This window comes from Phragmites australis, chromosome 24 (assembly GCF_958298935.1).
Source record: "Phragmites australis chromosome 24, lpPhrAust1.1, whole genome shotgun sequence".
Taxonomy (NCBI): Eukaryota; Viridiplantae; Streptophyta; class Magnoliopsida; order Poales; family Poaceae; genus Phragmites; species Phragmites australis.
Genome location: NC_084944.1, coordinates 5,377,801 through 5,402,345, shown reverse-complemented (window position 1 = coordinate 5,402,345; position 24,545 = coordinate 5,377,801). Strand labels below are relative to the sequence as shown.

The window sequence follows — 24,545 nt, the reverse complement described above, 5'->3', positions numbered from 1 at the left end:
GCGTATGGCTTTGCACAAAAGAATGCAACCACCACGTTGTCATTCTTTCAGTGGAACTGTAAGTGCAACAAGCACTACAGAAAATCCATAAAAACTGCAAATTTAGAACAATAGGATGGATGGCAAAACATGGTTACCATCTCGTAGTCTGATACTTGCTCCCCAAAGGACTGCAACGCATAACACCAGTGAAACAAATCTCAATCTTATTTCATCAAAGGAATGATAAGTTCTTGGACCTGAGCTTCAGGCAGCAGTACGCATTTCGCTTCCCACAGAAGGGGAAAAATACGTTATGCACAGAGGTGGCACGATGCCATGTAGCACAAGTCTACCTAGTGTCTACTCGATATATTCCTTTACCACATAATATGTTGTTGTGACTAGCAGCTTATAAGTTGTGCAAAATCAGTAGCATGATGCTTACTTGAAACTAGACTATGATTTACTCTTCATGTTCTTCAGCAAGAAATGCTGAAATCACTGGCCATTACACTAGAAGAAAATGTCAAAAAAATAAATAGCATAATATGCAAGGTTATGCACCTGACATATTCTTTTCCACATAGTATCTGATGCAAGTATATATAATTCTCCATATAGTATACGTATGAAGCTGGAAGCTTGAAACCACGTGTCAACTGTGCACTTGACAAATTTAAAAAAAATTGACAAATGATTATCTTATTTGTATTTCTGACAACTTAAAACTCATCTTGTAAAGTGGACTCTTTTCATGCATTAGTAAAGCCTAGCAGCAGCTGATCACTCAATCTAACAGAACAATAAAAGGGGAATGGACATTGCAAAGAGACACAGATGACTTCTGAATACTGCTGGAGTCTAATTAGCAGCAATGTACAGCTGTCTTGCCTTTGAAATGGAAATCTGTGACAGGATTGCTTAGAGCTTAAGTATGTACAGGCAACGAACCAGCAACTCTCCCTTGAGTTGGTCTTCAGTGATAACCAGCTGAAAGAAACGAGGGCCATGTTTCAAAAAAGAAAGAAAGAAAGAAAAGAGGGCCTAGGCAATAGTACCTAGTATGGTCTGCAGTATAGTTACACTATTGCACACAAGGCCCAAAAAACCAATTCAGAACAACCAAAACAAGATCCACTTGTATGGTGAAATAGAGACCCATGACCCATAAATAATAGGTCAATTTTCATATCATTTTTTAAGTCAATTCTAATTTCTAAATATACCTACATAAATTGATATATGAAATCATGGTATAAACTTGAACAATCGCAAGTCAAAATGGAACTGATACACAATAACAGGATCATGTATATGCTTGGGCTAGGTCAAACGTGAGAAGGGAACTGCTTGACAATTAACTGCAAGGGCCAACTAGGATGTAACAAAAAATGGTTTTCATGACAAGAAATTTTATTACTCTTACAACCAATCCAAAATGTGAGCATACACTTCTACTCTCTGTTGTTCATATTGCCAAGTTTAGGTCGATCAATCAACTGTGAAAACTGAAATATGGACTGAACAAAGGGATATAGAAATATATATTGGCCCAGGACATCGCCCACAAATAAAACCCCAGAGGCTAAGTTGCTTATGGGTATTCTATGCAAGTGTTGAAGAGGCATTCTGATCATGTGTCGGAAAGGTTATCACATCAATTGGAGAAAAAAAATCATTGTGCCGAAGGAATTCAATCATGAGCCAACGATTTCACAGAACCAATGAAAGGGTTAATTGAGATGGAATTGGAGAAAAAGTTGTTTTACAAACAGAAAAAAGGGGTGGATATCAACAGTGTCACCCGTGTGCGAACCTACAACATCACAAGTTTCAACCAAAAAAAAACCCATGAAAATTTTGCTAGCATACCATAGGACGTATAAACTTCACAAATCATGTTGGAGCTACAATACCTATCACAAGGCATCTTACCTCCCATGGAAAGGGAACCAAACAACCTTTCTTCTTGTATGCCACATGGAGTGACTATACACAGATTAACCCCAGAAGGCAAAAACTGTACATACATCATTGCCAAGTTCTCTTTCCCTCATCCGAAACATGTACCATCCCAACAAGATTTAGAATATCGAGAGAACTACAAAAAGACTCTACTTTGCCAAGACCAGTAGCGTGCCATCAATGAGCACTATGAGGCATGAAATATACCTCTCTTCATGCATTGATGAATCGAGCGACCACCATCAACTGGCCACTACCTAAATCCCTCAAGAGCAGCTGCCACATCCTCCAGTCCAAACTGACGCCCCCCCAGCCGCACCTCCTTACACCTTGCCGCAAAGTAGAACATTAACCACACCACCATGAAGTAGACCTCCGCAATCGAATGGAGAAATCCGCCAAGAACCTTTCCACCAAATGTCACCATGATGAGCCGCCCCATGCTGCCACACACAACTGTCTCCACACACTTGAGCAATGTGGCATCGGTTGCCATCAAGGACACAAGATAGCACCCTTCCTTCACAGCATTGCGCCCAGGTGGGCGTGGATCACGCTCCATGACAACCACCCACGGCACCACAGTGAACAACACCGAGACAACTGCATCAAGAACAGCCCAGCCAACGAAGAAACCATCAAGCTCTGGGCCTGCAACGGCCGCAGCGAGCCACGGGTTGACTAATGCCGAGAATGGCATGAGCTTGGCGACCACAAAGAGCCTGAAGAGCTGCGCCTGGTCGTGCACGTCAGCGAAGAACCAGAGGCAGAGCATCTGCACGACTGCATCCCGCGTCGCCCACCTGAGGAACGCGAACCCCGTGAGCCGCCTCGCGCCCATGGCCGCACCAGCAAGCAGGAACCCTCGTCGCCGCCCCTGCACGTGCCGCCCTGCGACGGACGCGAACACCGCGCCAAGCGCGGCGGAGTGCACGGCGATGTACCCGAGGATCGCGAGCACGTGCGCGGAGGAGAGCAGAGCGAGGAGGTTGACGATGGCCGCCGCATCGTGCTTGGTCAGGTCGAGCAGCCGGAGCTCGCCGCCCCGCGGCGAGGCGGGCTTCGACGGAGCCGTCTCGTTGTGGACTGCGAGGAAGAAAGGGGAGGTGGAAGCGGGGAGCGGATGCGGGAGCGGCACTGGGTAGGGTTTGGGCGAGGAGGAGTAGGAGGTTAAGAGAACGTGGTGATAGGAGGCGTTGCGGCGGCGGGAGAGTGCGGAGGAGGCGGGATCGAGGGGCCCGACCAGGACATCGTCGTCGGAGAGGGAGGACGACGGGGAGGTGAACGGGGAGCGGCGGCGAGGGAGGTGGTGCGGTGGAGGCGGCGGCGATGGCGGGGCGGGAGGGGTGAGGCGGGCGAGGAGAGAGCTGAGGGTGGGGTCGCGGTCAGCGAAGGAGGCGAGGCGGAGCGTGCCGGCGAGGAGCGCGGAGCGGAAGAGGAGGATGAGGAGCGCCGCGAGGAGCAGCGGCGGGAGCGAGGCCGGGTGGAGGAGGTGCCCTGCCGCGCGGCGAAGGACGCTGCCGCCCGTGCGCGCGTCCAGGCTTTCCGGCGGCGACAGGGGCGGCACGGGCGCGGCGTCGGCCGGCATGGCAGTGTTGTTGCGGTGGTGGATCGGCGAGGGGTGACCGCGAGGCGAGCGGAATGGGGAAATTCGGGCAAGCGGAGGTTGACGCGCGCGTGATGAAGGGAACCTTGGGCTTGGGCTGGATACGTTTCGCAACATGGGCTTAATTCGGCTTTGTTCTTGGCTGCGAGGGAGATTGGAGCCGTTTTATACTTGAAAATTTTATATTGTCTTCATCAACTATTGCTTGAGTACAATTTATCTCTTAACTGATTTAGACAGTGACTTCATTCTATATGGTGACAACAAAACCTTACCTGTTAGTACCGTTTCACTGACGTGGCATCAAATTTTTTTAAAAAAAATTACAAAAATTCTAAAAATACTACAAACAATTCTAAGACCTTATGTGAAAAAAATTCAAAAATAATATCATTTGCATCATATTTTATGGAGAGGAAACCTAGAAAAAGAAAAAGAAAAGATGTGTAGCTCATTTATTAACTCACGTACAGGAAAATATTAACATGTAAACACATATTTTTTGTGCAGAGTGTACCTTAAGAAGATCTATAAAATTAGTCCACTTCATTTAGAGGTTTATTAATTTATCTATGATTTTTACAAAGTTCACAAGCATAAAATGAACGTGTTAAGAAAAAGTATTGTAATTAACTTCATCATGTTTACCACTATTTTTCCGACACAAAATATTGTTTAAGTAAACTAATAAAAGTGGTTTCACTAATTTTTGGGTGTGATGAATTAGTTATTAATTAATCTAGTTACAGCACGTTTACTCAATCCTGCATGTTACAATAACTATTTCATGATTTCATATATGTTTAGAAAATAGAGGATCATATAAGAAGACTAAAAAAAATATTTTCATAATTTTTGAATTAGCAAATAATTAGTTATGTATTTAACTAGGTTTAGCCTTCTTCACCTCTCACCCTCACGTCCTGCCCCATGTAGGTGGTTTACCCGTGCTCACCAACTCGTCCTCACTTGGCATGATCATGGTCCTCAAGCGAGCATGTGAAGGTCATCGACGTCCATGGATCTGGTCTCATGGGAGAGCAATCGCACGGATCCTCTGCGGTTGAGGCTAGATCCGGAAGGTAGAGATTGGCGGCATAGAGGTCTCCGACGAGGGTAGTAAGAAGAAATGAGATATAAATAAAGGCTACGTAACAAGGAGTAATTTAGTCTAAAATATTTTTATAATAGCATATCTCGAAGAAAAAGTAAATTGTAATAGTACCAATCTAATTTCAAAACGAATGAAATCAGGATAGTTTGAATATAATTAACCCAATTCATCGGAAAAACAAAGACACGCGTGGTTGCGGTGTACGGCGGCACAACGCCACCCGCTGGAGAGCCGGGAGGCGTCGAGAGCAGAGAGGAAGAAGAGCTACGACAAGAGCTTTGGCACCATCAGGCTCCTCGTTGGTAAACGTCACCGAACGAAACAACTATGTGTCCACCGGAGCCGTATGGACGTGGCGGCGGCTGCAGCCGCACGCTGGAGAGCAACGGCATGGCATCGAAAGCTACCTCATAACATAGCCCGTGTGCCACATTAACTTTCACATCAAATATTCATCAACAATTTGCAAGTTTCAGCACATTCAGAGTTCAGACAGACAGCATCAAACAAACAAAGCTACATCTGCACCGTTGCAAATTTGCAATCTGGACGCTGACACACAAACATACACAGAAGCAGAGTCGTTGGATCTCTACTCCATCTTGGACGAGGCAACGATGGCAACATCAGCCTCGATGCAGCACCTGCCCTTCACAAGGAACCAGTCCTGTAACCGCTTCATCGGCATGAACTTTGCCCATCCCCAGCAGTCGCCGTTCTCCTTCGCTGCTGGAAACTGGCACCGGCCTCCTTCGCTACTAATGAGTGGTAAACCTGTCATTGTATTGCGATGGCTGGTGACCTGGTCTTTGATGGACAGACTAAGTTCTACCAGCACTCCTGAGCTCTGGAGGGAAGTGTCTGGCTTAGCCATATGCATGTAGAGGGAGAGGAACTCCCTGCCGTTGTCGGCGCCAGAGGGGTACATGCTGAGGTACTAAGCATAGTACAGGATGACATGGTTTGACTTAGTTCTCGGTAGGATTAAGATCGGCGACTAGAAAGAGTAAATATACGTCTTAATAAAAAAAATTCGAAACTGATGATCTTTTTATATTTGATCATTCAACGTATCTTAAAACTTCAACGAAAGAAAAACACTAAGAGACTATTTAAGAAGAAAAGTTCCGAGTAATATGACTCCACAGATGATATATGACCCATAGATACCATTCAAGATTATTTTATGTGTCTTTGTGTACAAAACTTGTAACTTTGAATCAATACGAGCTACTTAGAGAAAAAATCCTCAATTGATGAAATAGAGGCAAGGAAATTCAATACTCACTTGTACACATAGAGGCAAGTGAATTCAATACCCACTTATACACATATGTGTGTAAAATTTATACCTCTAACAACAAGAAGAATAGCCTCAACAAGGTGAAAATATTCAACTTAAATAGAAAAAAAAAATCAACTCGAAAGCCGGAAAGACAAGAGAATCAAAAGAAGAAGACTAGAAAGATATGAACATGAGTAAATGTGAGAAAATAAACTTCATTAAGCACAGAGGTCAACCCTATTTTAGACAGATTACAAAATATTTTTCTCTCACAAAAATTCTAACCTATTACAAAGGTTAAGTCTATCTTCTCGTCTCCTCTAAAACCATCACAAAGCTCTCAAATGGCTGGCTCAACCCTTTTCTACAACCCTACTCATCTATTTATAGACCTAGGGAGGTAGCTTAGCCCTTAAACTTTCTTATTCCCAAAATATCCCTTGCTTATAATGACCTCTTACTGTAAGACCCCCACTCTTAGGATCTCCTGTGTCTCTTGTATTAGTCCCTAAATTAAGTAGCTGATACACATAGTGGTATTACAGTCAAACTTTATACATAAGTAATATAGTTCAGAGTATAAAAAGTTACAAACCATACTATACATTACAAACATGGCTGAAAGGCTAATAAAACATGGCGGAAAGTAAAAGCCCAAGCCACAAGCAGCTTAGAGGTGCGAACGCGACTTTTAAGGCTACTCTTCATCCTCGGCTTCACGTCTAGCAAAATCGGTATTGGCTTTCTCATCTGAATGACAGCAAGAATAAGTACGGAAGGTACTCAGCAAGCACTATACTACTTCAAGTGGTTGATGCATAAAGGGGTTAATTGAAGGATAAGGTTTTATGGTTTAGTTTTAAGCGTAAAACAGTTTATGCAAGTATTCAATTATATCATCTACTATTGACTTTAAAACAGTTTAAAGTGGTTCAAAATCAGGTAACAAGCTATATCTGAGGGTTTTCGGTCTTAAGAGGGGCTACACCTCACTCCACAGTCTCTATTATGACACCTAGTGTACCTCTAGTACCACACAGCTCCTGGCGGATCGAGGCAGGAACCTCATCACATAGATATCTAGTCCACATCCTCACTCATCAAGACACACGCACCCGGAGTCTAGTGAACGCAATTGCTGCTTTCGCATGTCCATGACCGTGGACATGGCTACTCGAATAGATTTATACGCTGTAGAGGTTATACAGTTTTACCCATGCGATATGCTCAGCCTCTAACCATTGCAAGCGGAGGACCAAATCATACCGAGACCCTCCAAACACCTTTCCTATCGAGCTTTTCTACGAGATACCCCAAGTCCCAGAGGCCATGTACTGAATGCCACTCCCTTTTTAAGCCTAGGCTGGTTCTTGAAGCATTCAAACAGAGGGACACTTGACCTCTTATTGCTCCCAGCCTCTTAGTATTATGTCCAACTCAGTTTGGTGAAGGAGAAGTCAAGTCCTGCCCATTCAGGATGCATGGTTGCACAGGGTGACTAAGCCAAATGGCGCAATAACTCGGTACTTAAGCAGCCAGGATAGGTATCTTCCGACAATGAACACCACAGAGGTGATTCAAGCCCTCAGGAGCATCCTCATCCAGAATACTACTCCACTTGCCCCCACCAAAACAGTTTTCATTCATTTTTATACATCACCCTCTATATCCCACACGACATCAAGGATTTCACAACCATCACAGAATTCACAACCATCAAGGATTCATGGTATATGAGTTAACATTGAACTATCAAGGATTCATGGTATATGAGTTAACATTGATAACGATCAAGAGATATCTCCCAAGAAACGTATTTTGAAAGTGACGTCTCTGGAGAGACATATTCAATCCTAAGCATGCTAGATATCAAGGCATCGTCTGACGTTAATATAGATAATGACATATAAATCAAAGGGTGAAATGTATTCTGGATGATGATATTCAAGGCATGGCATGTGTTGATAGGATTAACTATTACAAGCAGTTTGTAAAAGCGCAATATGTAGCACATGCGATAATAAGTCCAGTTTTAGTTGATAATGTAGATTATTTGAAAACATTGGTTCAGTATGATCAAGGAGATAGGACTTGCCTTCTCTGGAGTTTAGTTCAAAGCCTTGGTTGTAGTTAGGATCTTCCTCGCTCTTGATGCTTCCTGCACAGCACTTGTAGAATTCTAACGATTATGTAATTGCAGCTATGATCAGTAACGAACTATACTAGAGAAGAACCAAATTAACACCAAATGGAAAGCCAAATGATCCCTACTAGATATCACATCATGATAGATGGGTAGATCCTGAATTTAGATGACTTTTAGCAAAAGAATCGCTGAAGTCGGAGCCAGAATGAAGAAGTTATGTTTCTCGGAAGATTAATAGGTGGGGCCCATGACTTGGACCCACTGAATAGTAGCACGGGCCCACATGAACAGTGAATCAGTGGGACCCATATGAACAATACTAGATGGGCCAAACTAGGCTCTAATTTGGGTCGGGTCCGGACCTGGATGGACCGGGCCATCTTGGGCTATACAATACTTGCCAGTATTGGCTTGCGGGTGGGACCCACTAAACAGTACTGGCTCGCTCTGATTTGGGCAGGCGCAGAAGTCGCGCGGCGTAGAGGCATGGGTCGGCGCGAACGTGGGCGGAGAGAGAAGAGAGAGAGTGAGCGAGCGAAGGATGCGCGGGGATACTTTCCCAAAGGGGAAAACTGCAGTCAGGGCGAGGCAAGCTAGGCTGAGCGCATCGCGGTGGTGAGGTGAAGGAGAGAAAGATGGAGGCCGGGCGGGCAACGGCGGGATGCGCGGCACATGGACGGCTGAGTGTGTGCGAGCAAGCCAGCACGAGGCGAGCTAGGCAAAGCACGTGGGAGGGAAGGAACAGCCAGCTGGGCCGGACGGCTGGGCTGAGAAAGAGAGAAGGGAGGGGAATTTTGGCCCGGGGTAAAAACAAAAGGCAAAAGAAAAAGGGAAAAGAGAAGGGTTTTGAGATAAATTAAAAAGAGAGTTTTTTTTTAATTTGGATTTGTGTTTGGTCTTGACATACATTCAAATGGGGACATTTGAATTGTGATTTTAATTTGGATCTTGAGATCTTGAAGATGATTTGAATCAAAAGATTTGAATTCAAATTGGAATTGAGTTTAATAGAATCTATAAATATATTTGCAATTGAGAGACATTCGATTTTAATTCTCCACACAAAGAACCATAAAAACTATGAACCAACTCATATGAACCAATTCAATGCAGGGGTTTATTTAGAAATAAATCTAGTGCATTTGGAATACTTAACCCATTTAGTATATATATGAATGTATACATGTTGGTATATATACATTTATATACATATTTCCTTGATTCTAGTTAGCTTAATTATTCACAAAAAGTTTTAATTTGAGCGAAATTTGTAATTAATTAACATGTTAAAACTCAGGGTGTTACAAACCTACCACACTTAAATGGAATCACGTCCTCGAGATTCAGAAAGCTTGTCGAAGAGATTTGGAAACTCCTTCATCAAATCCCCTTCGCGCTCCTATGTAGCTTCTGCTTCTGTGTGATTACTCTACTGTACTCGGCAAAACCTAAATGCAGTCCTTCTGGTTTGACGGGTTGCCACGTCCAAGATTCAGATTGCTCTTTCCTCATACTGAAGATCTTGTTGCAGATCCATGACTTCTAAGGGGACTTGTTCTTCTGGAACCCTCAAACATTTCTTTAACTATGATACATGGAACACATTGTGCACATCAGACATTTCTTTAGGAAGCACTAACCTATAGGCCACTGCTTCAATCTTATCGCGAATCTTGTATGGTCCCACATACACCAGTGCCATTTTCCCATGAACTTGGAATCTCTGAGTGCCTCTTATTGGGGACACCTTGAGGTAGACGTAGTCTCCAACTTTAAAGGTCAAGTCTCTCCTTCGTTTATCCGCACAATATTTCTGTCTGCTTTGAGCTGCTCTCAGATTTTATCTAATCTTGGCAACTTGATCTTCTGCGTCTTTAATCAACGCAGGTTCAAAGAGTGAATGCTCTCCTACTTCTGACCATAGTAGCAGTGTTATGCATTTCCGTCCATATAAGTCCTTAAAGGGTGACATTTTTAGACTAACTTGAAAACTTTTATTGTAGGAGAACTCTACAAATGATAGATTTTTCTCCCAGTCCTTCCCATAGGTGATCACACAAGCTATCAGAAGATCTTCCAAGATCTGGTTTACTTTTTCAGTTTGGCCTTCAGTCTGTGGGTGATAAGCAAAACTAAAATTCAGTTTAGTTCCTAGGGCAGCGTATAGACTTTTCCAAAACATTGATGTAAATTGGGGTCCACGATCAGATATGATCCTACTAGGAACTCTGTGCAATCTCAGAATATTGTCAATATATAGGTTGGCTAACTTGTCTCCACTATATTTTGTCCTAACAAGTATGAAGTGAGTCACTTTAGTCAGACGATCCACTATAACCCATATGGAGTTATTACCCTTCTGAGTTCTGGGCAACCCAACTATGAAATCAATACTAATTTCCTCTCACTTCCAAGTTGGGACCTGCAGTGGCTGTAATAATCCTGCTGGTCTTTGGTGCTATGCCTTGACCCTTTGACAGGTGTCACATCAAGCGACAAACCCTACTATGTCAAACTTCATTCTTGTCCACCAATATTTGGTTCTCAGATCTGTGAACATCTTGGTACATCCAGGATGAATGGAATAAGGGGAGTTGTGGGCTTCATCCATGATGAACTCCCTAAAATCTTCTTGGTCTGGTACACACAACCAATCCTTGTACCACACAGTTCCTTGATGATCCACTTTGAACCCTGGTGCTTTATTCAACACGAGATTCTTCTTGATCTCTAGACCCTCTTCATCTTCTGGCTGGGCCTCACAAATTTTATTCTCCAGTGTTGGATGTACCATTAGGGTGTGAACTTGTCCTTGTGTTATGTGCAGATTCAAATGTTACATCTCTAAGAGAAGTTCCGGTCTTAGCTCTTGCACTTGTAGACTATTGCAGTAAACTTTTCTGCTCAGAGCATCAGCTACAATATTAGCCTTGCCTAGGTGATATTGGATACTAAGATTGTAATCCTTTATCAATTCTAACCATCTTCGTTGTCTCAGGTTCAATTCTGACTGAGTGAAAATATATTTTAGGCTCTTGTGGTCCGTATAGATCTCGTACTTATTTCCAAGAAGATAGTGTCTTCATATCTTAAGTGCATGTACAACTGCTGCTAACTCCAGGTCATGAGTTGGGTAATTTTCTTTATGCGGCTTTAATTGACTGGACGCGTAAGCCACAACCTTGCCATATTACATCAATACACAGCCTAAACCCTGGCGTGATGCATCATAATAGACCACAATAGGATATCTGGCAATTTCAACACTGGGCTGTAGTCAGTCTCTTCTTGAGCTCTTGGAAACTCTCTTCACAGGCTTCGTCCCATTCAAACTTGGCATCCTTCTGGAGAAGCTTGGTCATTGGCTTAGCCAACTTTGAAAATCCCTCAATAAACTTGCAGTAATAACCCGCCAATCCAAGGAAGCTTCTGATTTTCATGATATTGATTGGTTGAATCCAATCAACCACTGCTTCAACTTTTGAAGGGTCCACTGACACTTCTTCAGCTGTTAGAACATGTCCAAGAAATGCCAATTCTTAAAGCCAGAACTCACACTTGCTGAATTTGGTGTAGAGTTGGTATGCTCTTAGCCTTTCCATAACCACTCTCAGATGTTGTTTGTGCTCTTTGGCACTCCTTGAGTAGACGAGAATATCATCAATGAACACTATCACAAACATGTCCAGTTCTTCTATGAACACCTTATTCATCAGATTCATGAAGTATGCTGGAGCATTTGTCAGTCCAAATGACATGACTGTGAATTCATATAACTCATACCTTGTTACAAAGATGGTCTTCTGGATATCACTCTTCCTAATCTTTAACTGGTAGTATCCTGACATCAAATCTATCTTAGAGAAATACTTGGCTCCTCTTAGATGATCTAACAGATCATCGATCCTTGGTAGTGAATACTTGTTCTTGATGGTCATCTCATTCAAGGAGTGGTAATCCACACACATCTTTTGACTCCTATCTTTCTTCTCCACAAACAGGACTGGTGAACCCTACGGTGAAGAACTAGGTCTGATGAAACCACTTGCTTGCAATTCTCTAATCTGCTTCTTCAATAACTCTAGTTCATTAACTGCCATTCTATAAGGTCGCTTGGCAATCATGGTTATTTCGGGTAAGAGATCAATAACAAACTCGATGTCACGATCTAGTGGCATACCAAGTAATTCCTTTGGGAATACATCTGGGTATTCGCATATCACTGGCACACCCTCTATCAACTGGGTAGATAAGTTGCATGCCATTGGGTCAGACTTGGGTCCTTTAGGCTCAAACTATTCTTTGATTCCTTTATGATTGATCATGGTAACTCTTCTACTAGCACAAGCTATATTGCATTTGTGCTTGGTGAACCAATCCATTCCCCGCATAACTTCTATTCTATTTGAATTCAGCATTACTAGGTTTGCTAGGAACTCTACCCCACTTAAATGGAGTTTAACTCGGGGGCATCCTAGACGGCACAAAATATTTCCTGCAGGGGATCGAACCAGCTTAGGATTCTTAAGAACTATAGTAGGCAATTTATGAAGTGCAGCAAACTTTGAAGAAATAAACAAATGCGAAGCTCTAGAATCAAATAAGACTGTTACAAAGGTTGAGTTGACGAGGAACTCACCAAGTAGGACTTCTGGTACTTCCTAGGCTTCCTGAGCGTCAATATGGCTGACACGACCTCGTCCATAGTTCCATGATTGTTCGGCTGTGTCGGTGTAAAGAATAGTGGGGTCCCCTCGCAGGTGGACCCACGTCGGTAAAATATCAGCAGGTGTTGTATACCACGTTTGTCCAGAACCATGGTCACCCCGCGCGACCAGTCAGAGACCACGTGACCAGCCAGCGACCACGCAATCAGGCTCTCCGACCAAGCTCCGTGACCAGTCACTAGGTCACCGGAGCAAACTCTGCGACCAGTCTCCTCTGGTCACGGGGCAGGTATGTGTCTAAACAGTCTAATCATAGTAAATGTTTTTTCACTCGAGTATTTTTCTTCCCCAGGTTCTCTTTCTGGTCGACCAAGGCGTGGTCGGTGCAGAGCTTCCATGTCCCGTCCCGTAGCATTCAACACTACGAGACGGCCTGACAGGCATGTCAGGAGGTTTTTTGCAGGTGCGCAGGCAGCGCGTGGGGACGGGACAGGGCAGTTCAGGCGATCGGGATGACGCAGGCGGTGGAGCGTGGGACAGGCTCTGTAGTGTCGTAGAGAAAGTGGGATACATCTGCTCTTAGTAATGATGGGCCTAGGTGGGAAGCTCTAGCTAGGTCTGGGTCTATGTCTTGACTCACATATAAATCCTCTCTTCCTATGATATATAAAAGGAGGAGTACCAGGCTTGTAAAGAGGCGAAGAAGGTGGATTAGGAACACCATTTTTGTAACCAACTGAGATCACAAGAAAAGAATACACATGATGTAGAGCTATTACCCTAAGGGGAGCCCGAACTTGGATAATTCTCAGTGTTCTTGAGTTGCAAATACACAAACAAATTTAGTAGGCACTCCCCGAACAAAGATCACACACCCGTCATCCGATACATCCCGGAATCATTGTTAGGGATTTACCCTCGATATTTGGCACGCCAGGTAGGGGGCACATTTCCGAGTTCGGGATTCGAGTTGCTGTGAGGTGTTCTTCATTGGGTACGACCCAGACGGAGCCAATACATCCCAAACTCAGGACATTGGATCAGGATCCAAAGGCTTCGGGAGGCGACGGGAGGCAGCAGAGGTATCCATGCTCCCGGCGCCAAGGAGAGCTCACGGACCGCAAGCTCTGGGGGAAGGGCTTCTTCGGTGGCAGCCCCACCCGGAAGAGTTGCTCACCGCACCGGGACTGCCACCCCCTAGCCCCGTGACGTGAACCAAAACCATCGGGTAGGTATGATTCGATCTGGCAAAAGAGTATCTGGGAACTAATCGCGTGTGTTGCTTCTCCAAGCAGGTTCAACCTAAGGATGAATAGAAGGGTCTACACCTTGAACTTTTGGCATGAGTAACAACCACTCCCAGTTGGGTACTAGTAAGGAAGGCAGGTTACCATAATCTTAGAAAGGTAACCCCCTCCTTTCCCGATCCTTCGATCAGAAGGGGGAATCCTTGTCCTACCTTGCAGGATTTCAATGGGCCACGGATGCGGTACTGGTCACTAAGCGAGGCATGCTTTCCCCCAACCAGGAAGGAGCGAGCACAAGACCATGCATCATCAGGTACATGGTTCAATTCTATTTTTTCCAATTATTAAATGCAATGCGGAGTATGAGGGCCTCTTAACCGAAACACGAGCATCACCCGCGCGGAAAAAACGCCTACTAGCAATGAGGGACTCGCTACTAGGTGTAACCCAGTCACCAAGGGGTTTTCAGTACTCGGACTGGACGATGGCGACATACCTCTCCGAAGTGAGAAAGCTAGAGTAACGCTCCATCGGTCGGGAAGTCACACACGTCCCTCACAAGGATTTCTTCTCTGGTCGATGGGCTGGCCCGTCTAGCCTCTTTTTGCGAACATGTCCCTGTCATAGTATTTGAGAAAAAGACTCGCACGGCCACCCACTGCGGTCTCGGGCCGATGCGGAAGGGATGCTCCGCTTGGAAACGGAACACCAAAGGCAACACCTTTGAAGGCAACGCCTCCCTCGATGCCGTTGACCTCGGGTGGCCATCATGTGGTCGCCCTGCTCGATTCGGGTACGACCTGGATGGATCAGATCTCGGACTACCTTCAGAATTAAGCAACCCTTGACGATGATGTGTCAGCAAAAAAGGTCATGCGGGCTAACCGTGAGAATCCTCCTTGGTAGAGGGATGTCTCTACCACCAAGGGAGCAAAGACCCTTTACTGAAATACATCGCTCAGGATGGGGGGAGCATAGCGCTCCCTAAAATTTTTGGAGGCAGACGTGGAGGCCGGACCTCCCACCGCCCTCTAGGATGCTCACGAGCAAGTGAAAAGGTGCGGGTTGTGCCAGTAGCACGACCGGAATACCAACCTACCGGCCCGGGCACCGCAAACCATACCACTCTCAACTTTTCGCTATCTGGGGCTGGACATCGTGGGACCGTTCCCTAAAGTCCCAGGCAGTCCCAAATTCCTACCCTTAGGCACGGCCATGACCACCACATGCGAAACTGGTCACATGTCACTAGCGACCTCTAGTTTCCCGGCCTCACGCGGTCGGGTTTGCTGGGGTATTCGACCGCCGATCATACAGCTCGCGGAGCACCAGCTTTGTGTATAAGGCTACTCGGTGATGAGCCTGTTTGTTTATTTTGCAGGACCTTCTGGATGAGCGTGGACATGACTTGTAAGTTTTTTCAAATACAAGTAATCGAACTCTCTATGTGGCAGGACTCCACGGACAAACGCGGTCTCCCGCCAAATTCCAAGATTTGTTTAGCCCGCTCGCTCGTGATGGGATGAGATCCAAAGCTAACTCGCTCGCACAATGACAGGGTAAAGGTGCCCAATGGTTTACGACAATAAGGCCACGAGTCCTAGATCGAGTCGAGCGCTGGTCGCCACCGAAAGGCTCATTGTTCTAAGGGTCTCCCTCAGCACCAGGAACGTTGCTTGTGAGCGACTTGATGCGATCCTCCCTAAAGCGCTACAGCCACTTCGAAGGCTATTCATCATCCAAACACGGAAAATACCCACATAAAGGCCAGTGCCTGTCATTATAAAGCTCGGGGGCTGGTTCCAGACAAACCTACGACATTCCTCCTAGGACCCAAAAATACCCCTGAGAGGGTGAAACCGAACAGTCCAAAGATAGGAATGAACGGCATACAAAAATGAATCAGCCTGGACGCTGAGTTCCTCTGCGGTCATCCGAGTACCCTCAAAACCGGCGCCAACTGCCGGAAAGAGGTCCAGGTCAGGGAAGTGGTCGCGGATGCAGGCAAGGGCCAAGCAGGCACCGGAGACTCCGACCTCAAAAATATGGTCTCTGACGGTCTCACGAATCCTCTGCTCGAGGCCACCTGCCTCCTTGGAGGCCGCCAAAAACCACTCGATATGACCGGTCACAGTGTTCCCAGGGGTCGGACAAACCTGAACATCGGTGGACCGAAGCAACGAGTCAAAAAGGGTAAAAGCTCGGCTGAGTTGGTCATAGAACGCCACTCGCCGCTCGTCGCTTTCCTTGGTCAGCCGCTCGAGTTCTTTTCACACCACATGTAGATCTTCCCGGCAGTGGCGAAGGTGGTCGTAGAACTCCTCTCTCTGCTGGGCACTTTCCCTGGTCACCCGTTCTAGGTCCCTCTGCGCCCCAAGTAACTCCTCCCGGTAGGCTAGTCAAAAACGGATCGTAAGCCACACAGGTGTCAGCCGGTCGAATCCTACATGTGTAACCTAGGACCATCACGTGATGCGGGTGGTCGGTGCAACGCACCTTGAAGGTCACTGGACGTACTCACCCGCTCGGCCACAGACCCCCGCCCACATCTAGCCATCGCCTCCAAGAAATTTCGGTTGGAAGGGTGGTCTTCTGGTAGGGTCAGGGATTCGGTGAGGGCTGGGGAGCCAATCAGCATAGACAGGGGATCAGTTCGAGCGGAAGGCTCAGAAACTCTGGGAACTCTACGACCACAATGACACAAACTTGTCAGGAAACAAAAGCATGGGGGCTGCATTCAAAATATGTTACAGAACAAAAGTTACAATCGAGTTTTTTACTCCTCGGCGGCCTCCACCCGGAAGATGGACATCACGTAGTCCACCGCCCCCTGGCACTCCCGCTGAAGTCTCTCCTCGACTTTGGGTCTGGCAACCACGACCGCTTCCCAAACCAAGTCCAGGTTGAAGTTGGGGTCACGGCTACGGTAGCACGAAAGATATACTCCGCGTTCGCCCTCACCGCCTGCGAGACATCTTCCACGCCCCTCGACGCCAGGGTGGCTGGGAGCTCAAGGCATAGGCCCAGCCTTAGGCGGTGAGGTCATCTTTCAACTTGATCACCCCTAGCCCGAGGCTACACAGGGGATCCGCCAGCGCTCCGAAGGCCTCCCGGAGGATGCTGAGGGTAGTGCGTTCATCCTCCTTGAGCTGAGAGCGCTCGATGGTCAGCGCAGCCTTCTCTTGGGACAGATCGCCACACCTTCGTTGTAGCTCGGCCAGCTGCTTCTCCAGTTTAGCGCATCGGCTGGTCGTCGTCTCCTTCTCTTCGACCAGCTTGCGGACGGAAGCCAGGAAACAGCCGACCCATGAGAGCAAGTCGGGAGTTGAAATGGACTCCTCGATCGAGCCCGTGGGGCCTGGAGCCGTCGTCGATGCTCTGAGGGTCAAGGCCAATGCTGACAGAGGGGCCGGGGCATCGTCGGAGGGGTTGTCACGGTGGTCGCTGAGGGCCTGTGACAAATGAGCAAAGTTGCGGAATCAAGAAGAAGAGCAATTCAAATTATCTACACCTACCCAGAAAGGATTACCTCAGCGGCGGAGGATGGAGCACCAGCTTGGCCCTCATGAAATTGCCAGATCGGCCGGTCGGAGATTACAACCCTGCGAGTGGGCCACTGGCGCTTGGGGTCCCGCGGGGATGTTTTGACACCTCCGCATCTGAAAATCCTTTCGCCGCCCTCTTCCCTCGCTGTGTGGATGCTAGGCCTGTGGCAGTGGGGTAGGACCGCACTTGGCCAGGATGGGTCTGGTCGTCGGGCACTGGGTCGATCCCGGACTGATCGTCGGATGCCTGGTCAGTACCGGACTGGTCGCGAGATGCCAGGTCTGTCCTGGACCGGTCATGGGGCACCTGGTCAACTTCCTGCTGACCGACCTCACTCATGAGGCCGCCGCCCTCGACCACCACCTGACCCTATGAAGGTTGGCTGCCTCCCGGCCTAGTCGGGTGCGAAGCACAACTAGGACGGGGGACGTCCAGGGCAGGGGCAGACACTTCATGATCGATCTCCCGAAAGGCCTCATCGACCTCGTCGATTATTGGCCTCAGAGCATCGACTTGTACTGCTCGCGGGTAGCATGAAGGTACTTTTCCTCGCAGTCCGCCTGACTCAAGAGCCATACATGGCATTCTATCTGTTGAGATCCCTAAGATGCGCCTGTACTGCTCTCTACCATCCTCGATAGTTCCTTACGGCGGTGTCTTCAGCGGCTGCAGCTTGGACTCTGGTCTAATCCAGCATCACACGGTGGGCTCTCTCCCGTGTCTCTGACTTCTATGCCCTCTTGTGACTCACTAGAAACAACTTGTAGCTCTCATTATGCATGTGCTCTAAGGCATGGACGTACTACGCTATGACTGCTATAGTGGTGTGTCCTCCTCTTCCTCCTATCTTGCATCCTCCATGGTGGTTAAGCGTGCGCACCAAGCAGCTCGCTGGCCCATGGTAGCTAGAAAGTGCCTCATGGGAGTGTGTGCCACCTCTCAGACACGCCTCCTGCACAAGTGCTGAAGTGCCTCGTAGGCCGCCAACTGGTATGTGTTAGGGTACCGAACTCCGGTGGTGTTGACGTATCATGGCTGCTAGCTTGGGTGTCTCAGGCAGTCGAAGATCTACAGAAGAACCTGGCACTTCTGGGATCCATTCTCGTCATACTCACGTTTGGTGTACTCTAGACGCCGGTTGTACCCTATGCGGCAACAAGCTTTCCACAGCAACTTGGGAAAGCCCTTCACTCGCAGACATCACACTATGTTCTAGTCCTCATCTTCCATCTGCTGGGGAAAAGGGACAACTTAGAATCAGCATAATAAGTTTTCAAAGATAACAAGACAGATGACAAGTACGGAAGCAGTTTTGATAACATAGTTTTTTTTTTGGAAAATAGACAGACACGAGCAAGTCTATATTAAGGTCACGTCCTATAGCCAAGCATGGCTTTAATACCACTCCTGTAAGACCCCCACTCCTGAGATCTCCTGTGCCTCTTGTATCAACCCCTGGATTAAGTAGCTGATACGCACAGTGTAACAATTGTAGTATCACAGTCAAACTTAGTACATAACTAATATGATTCAGAGTATAAAAGGTTACTAATCGTATTGTACATTACAAATATGGCCAAAAGGCCAACAAAACATAACGGAAAGCAAAAGCCCAAGCCATAAGCAGCTTACGGTGCGAACATGGCTTTTAAGACTACTCTTCATCCTTGGCTTCACCTTCGGTGAAGTCGGCATTGGCTTCCTCATCTGAATGACAATAAGAGTGAGTATGAAAGGTACTCAGCAAGCCCTTTCCTACTTCAAGTGGTTGATATATGCATAAAGGGGTTAATTGAAGGAGAAGGCTTTACGATTTAGTTTTAAGCGTAAAACAGTTTATGTAAGTATTCAATTGTATCATCTACTATTGATTATAAAAAAGTTTAAAGTGGTTCAAAACTAGGTAACAAGCTATATCTGGTCATTTTTCGGTCCTAGGAGAGGTTACACCTCACTTCGCAGTCCCTATTATCACACCTGGTATACCTCTAGTACCACACAGCTCCTAGCGGATCGAGGCAAGAACCTCATCACACGGACATCTAGTCCACACCCTCACTCATCAAGACACACGCACCTAGAGTCTAGTCAAGGTGATTGCTACTTTCGCATGTCCATGACCATGGACACGGCTACTCGAATAGATTTGTGCTCTGCAGAGGTTGTACAACTTTACCCATGCGATATGCTCAGCCTCCAACCATTGCAAGCGGAGGAGCGAATCATACCGAGACCCTCCAAACACCTTTCCTACAATGCTTTTATATGAGATACGACATCAATGATTTCACAACCATCAAGGATTCATGGTATATGAGTAAACATTGATAACGATCAAGAGATATATCTGAATAGACATATTTTGAAAGCGACGTCTCTGGAGAGACGTATTCAATCCTAAGCATGCTAGATATCAAGGCGTCATCCGACGTTAATATAGATAGCGACAGATAAATCCTAGGGTGATATGTATTCTGGATGATGGTATTCAAGGTATGGCATGTGTTGATAGGATTAACTGTTACAAGCAGTTTATAAAAGCGCAATACATAGCACATACGATAATAAGTCCAGTTTTAGTTGATCATATAGATATTTGAAAACAATGGTTCAATATGATCAAGGAGATAGGACTTGCCTTCTCTAGAGTTTTCTTCAAAGCCTAGGTTGTAGTCAGGACCTTCCTCGCTCCTGATGCTTCCTGCGCCAATGATCAGTAATGAGCTATACTAGAGAAGAATCAAATTAACACCAAATGGAAAGCCAAATGAGCCATACTGGATATCACACCATGGTAGATGGGAAGATCCCGAATTTAGATGAATTTTGGAGAAAGAATCGCCGAAATCAGATGAGTTTATTCTCGAAAGATTTAATCTAAACTAAATCAGGAAATTACAAAATTGCACTATTCATAGGCAGGGCACATGGCTGGGATCCACTGTACAGAAGCCTGTGCCCACATGAATAGTGAATTGTGGGACCCACATGAACAGTCATAGATGGACCAAACTGGGCTTTGATTTCGGTTGGGCCTGGGCCTAGATGGGCTTTGCCATCTTGGGCTGTATAGTACTGGCCTGCTCAGGTTTGGGATGTCCAGATCGTAGGCTGCGGAGCTGGGCCAACCCACTGGGGTGAGGCTCGTGGTGGTTTGGGCTGGCCTAGCAGGATAGTGGCGCGCGGGCCAAGCCGTGGCCCACTTGACCTACTGCCAATCCAAGTGCGTGCGCAGGCATGCGAGCGAAGTAGAGCGGTGACGGGGGAAATCATGCCGGTGGTGAGCGATTCAGCAGAGCTACATCGGTGAACTCACCGGAAAAGTGCTCCCTTCAGAGTTCCCACAACGAGAAACTAACGACGGGCATCTACGCGTGACGGGGAACTTGGCTAAGGGCACATCGATGGCGGGCCGGGACTGGAGCGGTACTAGATGGTGGCTGGAGTGGACGATAGCGGTGCAAGAAAATTGAGCAGCACCTCCCCTAGTATACGCCTGATCTCCATGCAAGAAAAAGGAGCCGAGGGCTCCCTGGCTACTCAACACGATGGCTGAACCACATACAGAGGAACAGCACAGCAGCAGGGCTAAATCGTACGGTGCACGCAGCTACGTGTGAGAAGATGCACAGGGATGACGATACGCTACCTAGGAGGGTTCATGAGGGGCTGGAATGCTCACCGAGAGCAAGAATGGTGAGAAGTTGGATGGCAGCCAGTGGAGTGTCGAAGAGGCAGCGACGGAGTGGCTCAGTGTCTGGCACGGGCTGCCTCCCATCGGGCTTCTGGTCGACGGACGATGGCACAGGGATGGTGGTGTCCTCCTCGAGCCCCTGGGCAGCACGCGGATGATGGATCGATGACGGTGAGCTGTGGTGGTGTGGAATGGCAGTGGTGGTGGTGAAATGGAAAAAGGGGAAGAAGAGGGGTTGGGGTCACGCTATTTATAGAGGGGAAGGGAGCTATAGGGAGGCGGTGCGATCGCTTGCGTCACACGATCGACGGTGGCAACGTGGTAGTGAGGTGGCAAGACGACGCTGTCGGTGAATCAGGAACCGGGGGTCCCCAAATCCCGAGGCCAGGCCAGCAATCCGCCACGTGGCGTCATCCCGCGGAGTCTCCTCCGCGAGGTAAAAAAGACTAAGTCCCGGGAGAGGGCACTCAGGGCCACAGTCAATGGTCCCCGAGTACCCAAGTTCCCCGATGATCTGCGAAGTCTAAGTGCCGGGAAGAAAGTGCTCGGGGAGGTATATGGTGACCCCCGAGCACCCGAGTCCCCCGACGATCAGGAAAGCTAAGTACCGGGAGAAGTATGCCCGGGGCCGCGTGCGGTGGCCCCCTGGGCACTCAAGTATCCCGAGGACCCACTGAAGGAAGTTCCGGGAGAGAGTGCTCGGGGCTGCGTGCAGCGGCCCCCGATCACTCGGTCCCCCGAGGATCCGTACAAGCGTACCCGGGAGAGAGTGCTCGGGGAGGTGAACAGTACCCCCGAGCACTCGGTTCCCCGAGGATCAAGAAAGGGCATTCTCGGGAGAGAGTGCTCGGGGAGGTGAACAGTGACCCCCGAGCACTCGGTTCCCCGACAACTCAGAGAGCCCCCTGACAGTGGCCCCCGCAGGGGCCCATTGATGAGGTGTCAGCCAGTCAAAGGCCCAAGGCCGCATTTAAAGAGCGCGCGTGGCCTGTCACCCCCAACTGCTCCCGCCACGCTCGGTGTCAGTTCCTGCCACATTCTGACAGAAGGGCGCGGGGTCATTAAATGCACGGGTCCCATCCTGTGCCATCCGGCCCGTCTTGGGATAACGTCGTAAGGGCCGAGGCATTCCATCTACCGCGCTGCTGTGGCAGGAGAACAAGACAGGGCGGGCACGCCGAGCCGCTCTGCAGCTGCCCGGTGGGCCCTCTCCGCGGCGCCCGTTGCCAGTGCATTTATGGTGATGGATGACCGGGCGTGGGGCGCATTTTCCATCCCCGGTCACTTCGCACAGAGGCTATGATGACGCACTTTCCATTTATGGTATCTTGGAACTCGTGCCCCCCCCATTCGGGGCACGCTGCTGCCGGCGGGTATTTAAAGCAGCCGGCAGCACGGACAAAGACAAGTTTTTCAGGCTTTGAAATCTCTGAGAAAGCGGAGACAAGGCGAAAAAAAGATCAGAACAGGCTTTGAGTAGCGAAGAGAAGAGAAGATCGAGAGCACCCAAAGCCAGCAGATACACGCAGACCGAAGAACAAGGAGCCTCAGGCTCTAAGATAGACAAACATTCTTGTAACCAGCAACATCATTGAGGGACATTCTCAGGGCATTCAAAGTATCCATACAGGAGTAGGGTGTTACGCCTCCGTGCGGCCCGAACCTGTCTAAACACCAGCGCATTTACTCCGTTCCGCACTAGATCATTCCACCCCACCGGCCATTGCATTCATACCCATTTATTTCTCCGGCGAACATATTCAGGATCATCCCCCCGGCCGAATCTCTAAAAAGGGGTCCCTCAGGATCCCTGCGACAGGAATTAACCCTCCGACAGACGCCCACCAATTTTCCCATGGCATGGGATCGTTGTGTCGTCCACGTGCATGTGCGGGCGTGGTAGTCATGCGGTGCAGAGGCACCAGTCGACGCGAGCATGGGCGGAGAGAGAAGAGAGAGAGAGCGAGGGAGCGGAGGATGCGCGGGGATATTTTTGCCATATGGGGAAACGGTGGCAGGTGCGAGGCGAGCTGGGCTGAGTGCATCGCGGTGGTGGAGGAGAGGGTGACGGATGTCGGGCAGGCGACAGCAAGATGCACGTCACATGAACACCTGAGCACGGGCAGCGTGGGCTAGCACGCGCGAGCAAGCCGGTGTGAGGTGAGCTAGGCCAAGTGTGCACGAGCAGGCCGGTGTGAGGCGAGCTAGGCTGAGAGTGCGAGAGGGAAGGAACGGTCGGCTGGGCCGGATAGCTGGGCTGAGAAAGAGAGAAGGGAGGGGAATTTTGACCCGGGGTAAAAAGAAAAGGGAAAAGAAAAAGGAAAAAGAGAAGGGTTATGGGATAAATTCAAAAGAGAGTTTTTTTTTTTTTGAATTTGGATCTGAGTTTGGTCTTGACATACATTCAAATGGGGACATTTGAATTGTGATTTGGATTTGGATCTTGAGATCTTGAAGATAATTTGAATCAAAAGATTTTAATTCAAATTGGAATTGACCTGAATAGAATCTACGAATAGATTTGAAATTAAGAGATATGCAATTTCAATTCTCCACACAAAGAACCATAAAAACTATAAAAACCATAAGCCAACTCATATGAACCAATTCAATGCAGGGGTTTATTTAGAAATAACTCTGATGCATTTGGAATACTTAGCCCATTTAATGTATGTTTGAATGTATACATACTGATATATATACATTCATATACATATTTCCTTAATTCTAGTTAGCTTAATTATTCACAAAGAGTTTTAATTTGGAGTGAAATTTTCAATTAATTAACATATTAAAACTCAGGGTGTTACACTTACCTACCACCGGACATTTTAGTTAATTTTCTCCTCCATTCATCGAACGACCATGACACCTTCACAACTTAGCTTCGTCGTGATGCTAGCTCCGGGATGATACCATGTGCACTTCACCCCTCTACGGTTTTAAGGCCAAACCATGAAACCGTCTCGCATGCTTCTCAAAGCCTGATTTACAGTTTCTTGCTTTGACCTCAAACAAGCATCTTGATGTCAACGTGTATACTCCATCTTACGATCTTGACCATTGACAAGTCTCTCTCGTTCCCGATCCCTCAGGACGCCTTGTAACTTGCACCGGCATCCTCTTCGCTTGACTTTGTCAACATGCCATCTTCATCATTTCTTTTAAGCTTTGCTTGACTTTCATGTGCACAGCTAGGATCACCCTCGATTCCATCTGGCTTCCTCGATCGTCTGGCACCAAGCACCTCGCTTAGCCCCGATCATCCCACCGTCAGCCGCCAAGTTGCATCC

At 47.5% G+C, this 24,545-nt stretch overlaps 1 protein-coding gene across 1 annotated transcript; it reads right to left on the bottom strand.

Moving 5' to 3' along the window:
• Positions 1-580: 580 nt before the first annotated feature.
• On the bottom strand, positions 581-3,636 carry LOC133907949 (uncharacterized). Its single transcript, XM_062350082.1, has 2 exons — positions 2,155-3,636; positions 581-972 (listed from the first exon to the last, which is right to left on the bottom strand). Exon 1 carries the CDS (start codon positions 3,533-3,535, stop codon positions 2,201-2,203), a length of 1,335 nt encoding a protein of 444 aa, XP_062206066.1. The 5' UTR covers positions 3,536-3,636; the 3' UTR covers positions 581-972; positions 2,155-2,200.
• Between the last annotated feature and the right edge of the window lie 20,909 nt (positions 3,637-24,545).

Bases quoted from the DNA above. Each gene is read 5' to 3' on its own strand.
- LOC133907949 (XM_062350082.1), bottom strand. From the start codon at position 3,535: ATGCCGGCCGACGCCGCGCCCGTGCCGCCCCTGTCGCCGCCGGAAAGC.